This window comes from Athene cunicularia (assembly GCF_003259725.1).
Source record: "Athene cunicularia isolate RWA chromosome 2 unlocalized genomic scaffold, athCun1 chr2_part1, whole genome shotgun sequence".
In the NCBI taxonomy this organism is placed as follows: domain Eukaryota; kingdom Metazoa; phylum Chordata; class Aves; order Strigiformes; family Strigidae; genus Athene; species Athene cunicularia.
Genome location: NW_020799095.1, coordinates 141,470,102 through 141,483,110, shown reverse-complemented (window position 1 = coordinate 141,483,110; position 13,009 = coordinate 141,470,102). Strand labels below are relative to the sequence as shown.

At 41.7% G+C, this 13,009-nt stretch overlaps 1 protein-coding gene across 1 annotated transcript in view; it reads right to left on the bottom strand.

Annotated features, from left to right (window-relative positions):
* Positions 1 to 10,977, bottom strand: part of FER1L6 (fer-1 like family member 6) — a 71,180-nt gene extending 60,203 nt beyond the window's left edge. Inside the window, exons 1-6 of the mRNA XM_026841520.1 lie at positions 10,955 to 10,977; positions 9,421 to 9,503; positions 6,240 to 6,366; positions 5,614 to 5,668; positions 5,387 to 5,518; positions 4,602 to 4,664 (exon numbers count right to left, since the gene is read on the bottom strand). Coding sequence (XP_026697321.1) covers positions 4,602 to 4,664; positions 5,387 to 5,518; positions 5,614 to 5,668; positions 6,240 to 6,366; positions 9,421 to 9,503; positions 10,955 to 10,977 — 483 coding nt within the window. The remainder of the gene's footprint in view (positions 1 to 4,601; positions 4,665 to 5,386; positions 5,519 to 5,613; positions 5,669 to 6,239; positions 6,367 to 9,420; positions 9,504 to 10,954) is intronic.
* Between the last annotated feature and the right edge of the window lie 2,032 nt (positions 10,978 to 13,009).

Genomic DNA, 13,009 nt, shown 5'->3' with positions numbered 1-13,009 from the left:
GCAGCGAGATCCAGCACTACCCACAACTGCATGTACATAGCCACAGCAGATGCAGCAAGCATTTGAAGTGTTGTGATGTTTGAAATAATTGTGCCATTTTAGAAACCAATATAGTTGCTTCTAAGTGGAATCACATGGGTTTATCCCAGGTCCCAGGCTTATACAGAGCAGGAATCAGATGGATGTGTCTTCAGAGAAGATTTTAAATAAATCATAATGAATATAAACACATGGGGTGTAACTGTTTTCACATTAGGCTGCAGAAATCATATCATTCTTTGTGCAATAGCTGAATTGCCAGAAGAACCGAGTACACCCAGAAGAGAAAGAATTAAGGTGTTTCTTTGAAACATTTCAGTGTGCACATAAACCAAGAGACTCAATTCTGATTTATTCTCAACAATGAAACCAGAGATGTGATATACATGTAAATGAGATGGTAAGCAGGCCCCAGCGAGTCTACCTCCTTCCTGCCAAGTAATGAAATTAATTTAATTTAATTCAAACTTAATTAATAGTTTTCCTTTGTCATGATTCCTGAATCTATGTACTTCTGTGTCTGGTTTTCAAATACACGCATGGCTTCACTTTACAGACAAGGCAGAGGCTAGCAACATCTTCTAAAGGAAGATTGTCTTTAGAACTGTATTTCTCAAAAAATCTATCTCACGTGGTTTCAGAATAGTTTAAAATGTTGAAACCTAATCCTTGGTGGTGGAAAAGTTTCTGAAAGCAGGCTGAATTGTCTAGAATACTTTGGCCAAACTGCAAAGAGAAACTAAAGCCATAGGATTCGGGTCCACAGAAGCTACTAAACAGTTGTCCTAGTTTCAGTTGGAATAGAGTTAATATTCTTCCTAGTAGCTGGTATAGTGCTGTATTTTGGATTTAGGATGAGAATAATTTTGATAACACACTGATGTTTTAGTTGGTGCTGAGCAGTGATTACACTAAATCAAGGACATTTCAACTTCTCACACTGCTGTCAGTGGAGGATGGGGGTGTACAAGAGGCTGGGAGGGGACACAGCCAGGACAGGTGACCCAAACTGGCCAAAGGGACATGCCATACCATATGGTATCATGCTCAGCATAAAAACTAGGGGGAAAGCTGGCTGGGGGGTCACTACTTGGGAACAAGCTGAGCATGGGTCTGTTGGTGGTGAGCAATTGTTTTTCATTTGCATCACCTGTTTTTCTTGGGGTTTATTTCTCTCTTTTAATTATTTCCCATTTTATTACCATTTTTGAGGATGGTGGTGATGATGATTACTGTTTCATTTCAATTATTAAGCTGTTCTTTTCTCAATCCATGAGTTTTCTTACTTTTACCCTTCCAATTCCCTCTCCCACCCCACTAGGCAGGGAGTGACCAAGCAGCTGTGTAGTGTTTAGTTGCCAGCCAGGATTAAACCACAGTAACCAAGCCTATGAGAGCATTTTAGGAATCTAGAAGACATCACACCCTGTCTTTGGGCCTACATATCCTAGATAGGAATTTAAGACTTCTATGATTTTGTATTAGATTTGTCCTGTGACTTCATTTTGTGCATTTTTCTTCAAGACCAGGAGACGTAACATTCCAAAGTAATGATCACTGACACTTTCATCAAGACCTACCAGAAAATTCAGGAGGTTTCTAGGTGCAAAATAACATCATTCCCTGTTAAAGGCCTGGTGCCACTGTGCACCTATGATTTAGGGAACACACTCAGTTGTCAATTCCTCACTTCATTATGTAAGGAGTTTCTACAGCTGAACAGTCAAGAGCGGATGAAGGAGCAGGTTTATTTTACTCTACTATTAAAGCTTAAAACTTAAGCAGTCTTCATGTGGTAGAGGAGCCAGTGTGAAGCCAGCACTCATTGCACTAGCGCTGCTTTTTCTCAGTCCCTGATGCTGCCAGGTCCCATCATAGCACTGGACCCTCGCTCCTATGGGGTTGGACTAGGGCACACGAGGGTGGGGAAGAAGCCATGAAAATTGGTGGGTTTCATCCTGAAGCCAGGCAAAATTACATATTTGGAGGAGCTACATGGAAATAAGAGCTTTCCCAAATCAACTGAACCAACACAGGATGGATTGAAGGGGGAAGAAGGCTGTAGCCTCTTTGTAGACAAAAAAAAAAAAAAAAAAAAAAGAGAGGAGTTTCTTTAAGACACAGAAAAACTAGGAAGGTATGTGGTGAGTCCAACGTAGTATTGTCTCACTGCTTATTGCATTTTCTCTCCAGTGGACGACAGTATGTTTAGAGAGCATTAAATGTTAAAGGACATTGTAGAGAGGTTTGTGCTGGTCTCTCCTCACAGGTGATTAGTGACAGAACAAGAATGAATGGTTTTAAACTGCAACAGGGGAGGTTCAGACTGGACATTAGGAAAAAATTTTTCACAGAAAGAGTGGTCAGACAGCAGAATAGGCTGCCCAGGGAGGTGGTGGAGTCACCATCCCTGGATGTGTTTAAGGGTCATTTAGATGAGATGTTGGGGGATACGGTGTAGGGGAGAACTGTGTAGAGTAGGGCTGATGGTTGGACTCGATGATCCCAAGGGTCTTTTCCAACCTGAATGATTCTATGATCCTATGAAATGTGTAAACTTCTCCATCCTTGAGTCTTGCTGTGTGAAATGTGGTGCCCTTGGGTAAATGCCCCCTCTTCCCACTGAAATGATGGGGATTTCCACTCCCTATAGTACACATGTTGCTTTTAACTGCTGAGGAAATAAGTCACTGTTTCTATTAGATGTGCCGCATCTTTCCTGGCACCTTTTTTTCAAGTGTATTTTTTCTAATGTAACAAAGCAGGTGAGCATGTAGCTTTTAACAAACACTTCTTGTCTTCTCAGAGGGAGTATCACATCTACACTGTATCTAATTAAAGGTTTGTGTCTTTTCACACTTGATTGACTCTATAGATGACTGAAGGATTTTCTTCAAATTTTCTGTACAAGGACAAGCAGGCACAGTGTTAAATTGGGAAGTATTGCAGTACTGGAGATGGTTTAGCATCAAAGGGGAATCTCGGTTTTACTGTGGCAAAAAATCTATTAATTAGCAGGTTCTGAGAAACTGAAAATCTCATTTTCTCCTCAAATGCAGGGTTTGAATACAGCTAGACTAACTGCTGAATTGTTGGACAATGGCACTAATCTTTTTGTTTTCCTTGAGCTTCCTATGCAGATAAACTATTTTTCACAGATTAAGCAAATTGAGTGCATGAATGGTTGCTGGCAATGGAGGCTGCCAGTCTTTGTTTCTCCTTAAGTGAGATTCATGCTCATCAAGTGCTGTGAAATTTTTACATCCCCCAGGGTTTCCTTCACTCCCAGTACACCTATTTCCTCCATTTTGTGTTTATTCCCGTGTTATATTGCATTCTCCAAAATTATGTCACAAGGTAATGAATCTCCATTTTCAGTAGCATACATGAGCTGGACTAGTTCATGGTTTTTTTTTTTTTAAAAAGTCATTTTTTATCTAGAAGACCTTAGTATTGCATCTTCACCAGCTATAAATCAAATAAGGTAGCTGGGAAGAGTCACTCTATTAACCACTCGGCGAAGCAGGTACATGGTGAACATCTCTAATCTCTAAGAGGTTTTGCACAGATGTCTCCTATAGCTCCTGACCACTGCCTGTCTCTGCCAAGCACAACCAGCATAGACCCTTTCCTGGTGTACTTTTTTGAAATGGACAAAACATTTCAGGGAAAAAGAACATTTCCTGGGGCAACAACTCACTGCTCATTTCTCTGGCCAAGTGGTAGGAATTTTGACAGTAGAAATATAAAAAAACCCAGCTCATGAAGGGCACAGCTTGTGACAGTTCCAAGTAATCCAAATACAGCACTGTCCAGAGTCTCATGAGATCTTCCTTAATTCCTCAGCAGTTTTGCTAAATGTGGTGATGAACCTCAGGAGCTTCAGGTAAGATAATTATCATGGCTGCATAGACTTGGCCTTCCAAACAACAAATCATTATCGAATGTCCCAAGTCCAAGAGCACATGTGTCTTCCATCAGAGCTGTTCTGAGATGTCACATAGCTTCACTGGGACTTTACTTGCAGTAAGCAGTGGGAGCAGCAACGAACACTTGGAGCCCACTCCCTCGCTAATAGCAACCAGACACTGACACTCCTGGACACACCAAGAGCCACTGCTGAGGATAAGGTACGTGGGTAGTTTAGTTTAGTTAGAAACAGTTGTATCTGAGGAGCTGAGATAAGCCAGAAATGTCAGCTCAGTCACTTGAAACAAGCGGCAGCTTAAAAAATTAGAGGGATAAAGACAATGTTGACAAGAGTTAACTAAGCTGAATTTTCTTGTTCTACCTTTCAGATTGCCAAGCCAGCAACGAGTGTCCCTGAAAATGCACACTTCATCTTCCTTTGGTTACATTACTTCAAATCATTGCCATATTCCTTTCCTCCTTTTCCTCTCCTATTTCATTTCTCTTTCCTGTACTTCATGCTGACTTTATGGCACTCTTGATACCTAAAATTATTTCTCTTTTTAATTACATTAAGAAGAATCATTTAGAGCTGAAGTGACACAAACAACAATGACCTTTAATTACTGTGATAAGTTTTCCTAGGTACTTACAGAGATGTTGATTATTTTGTCAAACAGGAACACCTGCGGTCCAATGAAATCAAACAAAAAGTACTGTGGGAAAAGGGGACAGCAGATCAGAATCATCCTTGTGCTGGTAGCCAGAGCTGTCAGAAGCATGGTTTAGCTTTTTGGGTTACCACACAGACTCCCAGTGAGACACTGGGGATGCTGAGGAGGTGGTGGTGGACACAGCAAAACCCTTTCCTTGCTCCCTGGCTCACGTCTGCCATGGCCCAGACCTGTTCCTACTCTCCTCTTTGCATGGCTGCAGAGCACTGCCCTTCACAAATGCCCGTGGCCCTCACTCTGCATCAGACAGTACTGTCAAAAGGGAGAGGAGGCACAAGGAAACCCAAAGGACCAGTTGGTTTTGGAATTGGTTTTGATGTCATTTGTCACCAGCTGGGACAAACACATGTCAAGGAAAGGCTGAAAGAGTGAAATGGTAGAAAAGGAAGGTTATGGAGGGTCAGTTTAGACAAGGCTCCCAAATGGATCATTTGAAAAAATGCAGAGGCTTTGGTACTAGGACAGGATGTGGTGGAGGGGGCAGGGAACAGGATGGGCAGAGCTTGAGAAGAGAAAGAGCAAATAGAGCTAAACCCAAGGGACCTATTGCTGGTGCTTGTTCAAGCTTGAAACTTAAACAGCTTCTGGACACACCTCCCTGCTCAGACATGCACAAATTTAGTTCATCCCCTTTTGAGCTACCATGTGGTAGAAGCCACCCAGAAACCCTGAAGAAAGTTCTTTCTTCAAGAGAAAACACCTACCTCATTGTAGAAAGGGGCATTTGTGCCTTCCTTTACTGTTGTTTGCTTCTTCTCATCACCTATCTCGATGGTCACCACAGGGTCGATGTTCTCACCCACCAGCTGCCTGGCCTCGATGATGGTGATGGCAATCTGTGGGGCACAAGGACACCACATGCGCTTCTAGGCTCAGATCCAGCCTGCCTGGGGATTTCACAGGCACCTAAGGGCCAGCATCTCCTGCTCACCTGGTAGTTCTGCGATTTCATCTCCTCTTCATGAATTCTGGTCACCAGCTTTGCCCTGTTTAAATGATAAAACAGGTCATGAGGCATCTCTAGGCAAGAGCTGCTACTTGGGCATATGTTGAGAAGATTTCTCGTCACTAAGTAAGCACTGTTTATGTCAGGTAGCTTTGCTGTGAACAGTTAGGTTTGATTTCATAAGGAGATGTCTTGGTGATAGGGAAATGTTTTGCACCCAGTACAGCTACCTGCCATGCATGAGAATGGTTTCACTTGTTGAGCCCATCAAACCTGACTCCATTCCTCCCTGGTATGAAAAAAAACAACTACACAAGCTCTTGGCTATAGAGATTGCTGTCCCCTTTGGCTCATTTGCATTAGCACAGTTCAGGCACTCTCAGCATCCATTTCAATCTCTCCTTGCAGTGAATAACATCTATTGACAATCTGTCTTGAGCTGATAATATTTTTCTGACAAGTACATCCACTCTGTCATGTAGGAGATCAGGAGTGAAGGGATCACTGCCGTCAGCGAACGGGGTTTCTGTCAGCAGATGTATTGTCCTAGGGCAATGCCATTCCTGAGAAGGATGGAAAAGGTGTTTTGGGGGATGTTAGGTAAGGCGTACCTTTTCCTCTTTGGGCTTAAGGATCCAAAAACATTGGACAGTACATCGTCATTCATTAGGTCTTCCCCTCCCTCCTCTTGTCTTCCAAGAGTGTCATGGTGAAGACTGGCACTTTCATCATGATCACCTGATGAAGAAAACAGTCAAGAAAGTAAAACCCACCTCTGATATGTACTAGAAAAAAAAAAAAAAAAAAGACTTGGAGCAAAGCAGTGAACTCATCAGCATCAACTGTGTATTCTATTCATTTGGGTATCACGATTAGAGATACAGTAGTGGTTTGTATTGAGCAGCATTGATTACAGTGGTAGCTCCCCTCCTGTGCAAAATCATATACCATATAAATCGCAGCTGTAGCCGCTCTCTTCACCCCATATGCACCCACAACAGGTACATGCACACTAGTCACATCTGACTGCCCCATCTCTCATCTGCTAGAAAGACAGCAGGACAAATTATTGCTGGGTTTTGCACATATTACTTTGCAGCATTGAGTCTGCCATCCACGGTTTGTTGTAACAGTTTGACATGCTTCAGTCCTTTCCAAGTGACCAAAGCAAAGCCTAGCTTAGAAATCATTTCTCAACTTTCCCATTTTGCAGAGATGATGAACTGGAAGATCAAGGACAGAAAAAGAGAGTTGAAGAGCATGATTCATGGGAACTCTTGTAGAGAGTTAGAGAAGACAAATTACTTCCAGAAGAGCTTATTTTTGACCATGAAGAGAATCTCAGCGACTAGCTCAGAGGTACACATCCACATTTGGCCAGAGGAGCCCTTCCCACACTGCTCTGCTTTATCCTCCTGGTCTGGCAGAAGTCCTACCAGCATCTCTGTGTTCAACACCTGCCTTGGTAAGGGAGCTGTGTGTTTTAGGTGAAAGTTAAAAATTTGGGTGCCTGTAGTTCATTCCAATAATTACATTTGTAAGCAAGAAATGTTCAGTGACTCTAGATGTGAGTTATTTCTAGTCTAGAAGTGGTAAAGCAGTACCTGCAACAGTAAAGATTATTTGCCCAGCAATACTCAGGTGCTTAGGTGACCTTATGGATGACCTTGCATCAAATAAAAGGAGACACATTCAAGTGTATTTTCTGCAAGTACTCTATGCCACTGTGTTCCCACTGCAAAATTAGACAATGGGTTGTAATAGTGCTTCTTTGTCTCTTTGCAAAGGTATGGTCACTTGAGGGGTGTGCAGAAACTGGTGGTGGTAGTAAAGGACCATCCACTGTACAATGAAACTCACTTGAATAGCTCCCATCAGGTCTGAATGTTCCTTTTTCAGCTGGCTTCCACAAGCCCCTACTCCAAGGCAAAACACCAGACAGGTACAGACAGACACAACTTTTTCTTGTGTTGCAAGGCAGTCGGGCATGAGCCAATTCCATGAAGGTTCCTCCACTAGCAATCTCATATAACATACAGGCTCCCCAACTGCTTCTCTGGCTTTTGTCCAACCTCTCTAGAGCACAGTGAAGGTGAACGTGTCTTTGTATTCCTGTAGGCATAGCCTGATATTCAGCCCTTGAGGCAAAGGCATCCATCCATAGTTTTGCATCTGTAGCACCAAGTTCCCATGACTACCACCCATATCCTATTTACTCTAGAGCATGCTGTTTGATTATGGGCTTGTGGTAGTCGGTACTATTTGTTCTGAGGCTAAAGCAGATAAAACTTTCCCCCAGCTGGGGTACAGGCATTCGTCAGCATGACACCCTGCCTGGACTACTTTTTCTGAGTTCCATGTTGTTTCTATTGGAATGTAATCTCTTTGCAATGCTTCTTTCCCTTTATAGCTCCATTTTGCTGACATTTTAATATCTGAACCTTTTTTTCCCCTCAGTAACATACGTATATTGTGCAGAACCTACCAGCAAGAATTATTCCTCAGTATGGATCCACTGACAGAAAATGCAAATGTTTCAGTGAGTAACAATGTTCCTCTACTGCACATTTCCCTGGCAGGTCTCCTAAGCCCAAATCCCAACCAAGACAAGAGAACTGGGGATTGCTGTATCTTTGCTGGTTCAGATTCTTCAGCAAAGACACTAACGAAATAGATGAAAATGCAGCATAAGGGCCCCAAACTATTCAGCAATTCAGACACAATCATTTGAAATAAACAGAGATCTGAATGCTCACATGGAAGACTGAAGCAAATTACACTGTATCTTGTAGAGCATTGCATACTTCATGGAGCATAAGATAAACAAATCCCAACATATCTGTAATTAGTAAGAAATTTCATGGTCTTTAGTTTTCTCTGCTCCAAAAGCCCAAACCCATTGCTATAAGGACCAAGGGAGAATCTTTTTAAAAGTAGCACCCTTTAGCTAAATAATGCCTTTGGCACTAAATACGTATTCCTGTTTCTGCTCAACTGTGAGTCAAGACACACATGGCTGGTTTATTACAACACTGTAATTCAAGGGCTGCACCAAATACATAGTAGGACATGTTTTAAAAATTCCATGTGAGACTGCAAAATAAAACTACAGAAGGTGAAGACTGTTGCAGCTGAAGATCAGGTTTTGGCAAATGGGGCAACTGTGATGATAGGAGAAAAGTAACAGTGGTAGGATGTGCAGGGGAGTGTATCCTTAGCTTAGAAACCAATGGTGTGTTAAGGGAAAGAAATAGGAGAGTCTGCATATCTTACGGATGTACCTACATCTGTTAAAAACAAAATATAATTATTAAAAAATAAAATAACTGCCATACATTTAAAAAGACAGTTGCTAGTAAGTAAAGCTCCTGGCTTTATCAAGCCAGCCCATCTGGGCATCAGAGCCTACTCAGGTTGTGTTCTTATGTTTTCTAGATGAAGTAGATTTTCTGGAGTAATTATACACCTGTAATGAATTATCTACTCTAGAATAGAAAAAAAAAAATCAAAAATGTGTCATCTGTCTATGGTAAGAGTTGAGCCGACTTTTTTGTTTTACTCTACCAGATTCAGCAGTCTGAGCTCACATAATCTGAAGGTGGATTTAACAAAACAATTAATGTAAAAAGAGTAAGCTCTCTGTTTACTTGGGAGTGATAAGGACTTTACCACCCATTTTATCAATACTAAGTAATTCCTAAAACACAACTCAAATGAGTTCACATGAAACTAGATATAACATAATCCCCATACTGCTCTTCCCATTCACAATATTGATTTATGAGGCCTTACCCAGTGCATCTTTGTTTGCAATAGTCAATCCTTTCCCACCTTTTTTCTTCTTCTTCAGTTTCATGCCAGCAAACAGCCCCTTTCTGAAAAAAAGTTTTTAAAAGTGATCAGTACAATATCTTCAACTCTTTTTCTGTGCTGGACTGTAATTAAACTCAGTGAGTTGTTAAAAGGGATTTTTGATTTCCAAGTCAGATCATTATACTCTGATTTTCCTTTTATTGAAAGCAAACAATAGAAGGCTCTGGTTTTATGCTTCATCTAATTTTGTTTATTTTTAAAATTTGGCTGTGTACAGGCAAACATACTGAGACAAGAGCCAAAACTTCTTTTAAACCAAGACAGTAGGAGGCAAAGAAAAGAAATTCAAGGTAAATTTCCAATCTACTGGATTCCCACACACGATTCTTAAGTCTGTGACAAGACTAGAGATAAAAGCTTCTCACAAAAACACAAGTTACAGATCAAAAGCAGTTTTATGTGGAAAACAGTGAATTAAGACAGACATAAAAACATTTGTGTAAACTTCCCTTGTGGAGACACCCACTGTATCAGTGACACATACACCACAACAGCTTTTGCCATTTATTTAGTTAGTTCTCACTCCCTTCCAAAAAAATCATGAACAGGACAGCCATGAACAGGACAGCCATGAACAGGACTTGGACGAGGGTTTCTCCTCAAGCTGTGTTACAGAGATGCTTCAGCCCAGCATCAAGCCCAGCTACCACTGCCTGGGACTTTTCTGACTCCCACTTCTTCCTATACTGGATTTGGGAATTGATCCACCTTAAAACTAATCAAATCACTTAAAGATTCGTGAGGTCATTTTTCAGATCCTTTAGTCATGCCTGGCTAAAGCAGCTCTATAGCCTTGTTAGGGCTTCCTCATTCCTTGTGTTCATCTCTGGTTTAGCCACAACTCCTTGCCAGAAGCCTACAATAATCATGAGGAATAAGGTGCATTAGTGGGGTGAGACATAGTCAGGGAAGCACAGCCCTGGTCTGCTTGCCATCGCAGATAAAACATCGAAAACTGATGGCAAAACTCCCCACAACCCTGAGGTGGGAGACCACGCAGCTGCTGAGCTAAGATAAAGCACCTCTCCCAGCAACAAACAGTACAGGCCCAGACTTGCTGTTCAGAGGTCTATTGTTGGTTGTCCTTTTCCTATTTTACTCTTCCATTGGTCCTTCAGCTCTTCAGTGAGGAGAGAGAGTAGAAAGAAAGAGCAGTTGTGTTTTATAGAATTGGTTTTAAAGAGGAGGGGTGAAAGGAAATATCTCTACAAATGTCATACAGTATTTTCCCCTCAACAAAGGGTCTCCTTTTTCTTCCCATAGTCACCCATCCCTCCTTGTTGGTTGCCAGACAGCATCATCCTACCAAACTCTTTGTTTGCCCCATGGCAGGGTCTAGGAGCACCAGTCCTGCAATAGGACACCAATACTGTTCTGACATTTTGCAAGCACGGAACAAAATACGACTACAAAACTAATAATTTCTGTAGTCTCCAATTCACACCTGACCTACTGCTCCAACTTCTGCTCTGCCATACTCTAGAGCTGATACACAGGAAGGAGCCAAGGTGCTACAGAAAAGGAAAGCTGGGGGAAGAAGATGGGATTTCTCCCCTTTGCCCCAGAGCAGGGCTCAGAACAGTATCCATTCTTAGCAACATGGAAGAGAAACGCCATTTTCTGCATTAAAGCTGTGCCCAGAGAGACACTTTCAACCCAAGATTTTAGAGAAGGGGTGGGAAGCAGCTGGCTGTCCTGCAGTTGCCTCCCTGAGAGATTTAGCACAAATATCCTTACACTTTGGGAAAGGACTGGCTGGTTTTTGTTTATCTTCATGTTTTTCGCATCTTTTCTTCCTTTTACAAAGTGTGTGTTTTTAAGCCACACGATTCACCATTCAAGAGGGGGTTGGGGAATGGAAATCAAATCTCTGAGCACTGGAGCATGCAGTTTAATTTTTCCAGGTTTCTGAAGATTTCTGGAGGACACAAACCAGCGTTTAATAATGACCCTTACAGTCACCCATGTCTTTTCTTGCTGCCAGTCAAGGTCTGGTAAAACAGTCCCAACAATGCAGGAAACATACACAAAAGTTCTTCCTTAAAGGTAAACTGGATGGCGCTTGGACTAGGAGTGGGTGATAATGAACTCTTGGCTTTGAATGCCTGAACTAATACAAAAACAAAAAAACAAAAAAAGGGTAAAGAAATCAGTAGAACCAAACCAAGCTTCAGAGGCTATTTTCACTAAATAAAAGCCTCTAGACTTATCATTTGACTTAAACAGACCAACCTGACTTATACTCAAAACCCCAGAGTCATTGCAAACAACTCACTTGGGCTTTATTTGATGGTGAAAATGTAAATCCCATGTGGCAAATCTTATCTGCTTGCTGAAATCAACACAGATTTCAGTTCAGTTCAGATTTCATATTAAACAGTAGTAAAATATGTGATTCTGTCTGCAGGCAATTTGATCCTTTCCAATTTGAAATGGCAAGAAAAACATTCCAGCATATCTGAAACATTTCATTTTGAAACACTGAAATTTCATGGTTTTATATTTTGAAAATATACTTTATTACACTTCATTTTGGGAGCTGAAACATTCATTAAATCCCACACAAGTTTGTGAGCAGTGATGGGTTTCAACACACCTAGAACACTTTTGTTTGTATATTGCTCTGTATTATTTTTCCAATTATCAGTCACATTGGCTCAAGAGGACCTCTCTGTGGGCATGATTTCATACTACAGTTTTTCCAAGGAAACAACAAAGCCACATATTTCAGGGGGACAAACAACTTAAGCTGCTTGATAATTTTCATGCTATTAACTCTACTGACAAACAAACCAGGTGGTGGGAGTGGAAACACAAAGGATTTAGTAAAACTGCAACATTTTTCAGGTTCTTCACTGGCCACCAGCATGCAGTGAAAAGCATTCAGCACATTTCTTTCCCCCTAAGTTGTATTCAGAGCAATCAAATGAAGTTTGCTAGCCAGGCCCAAGAGGAATGTCAGCAATGCTGGGCACAATCACAGAAAATGCACAACTTCGTGTGCCAGAGAATGCCAAAACCAAACCAGTATCAGTAGAAATGTAGTACCAAGACAAAAAAAATGGCTCAAGCAAAGCAGGAGTCAGTGGGCAACTGGAGGGAATGGTCATTAATAAATTCTGGCCTGCCTTTCATGGTTTTTATGTTTATATAACACTGAAACTGCTTAAAGACAGAACTGCAGAAGGTGCCACAGAGTGACAGAAAGAGAAACAGCCAAGCTTGAGATAACTCCACTGCTGCCAACAGCAAAATCTATCTTTGAGGCAAACCAGATTTCAATCTCAGCTTTTTAGTCTGTTAGAGGTTTAGGCACATAAAGGCATCAGGGTGCACCTGAGCTCTCCTGCACCCTGCCCCCACTGGTTACCTTGGCCAAGGGCAGCTGTGACCACACAGAGAAGCGTCCCTCTAAAGCAGCAGAGAGACAACAAGCACAAGCCACTTGCAAGGCTCAGCTATGGGAAAGAAGAGCGTGGGTTTGTTCACCAAGATGGCAGGGCAGCTT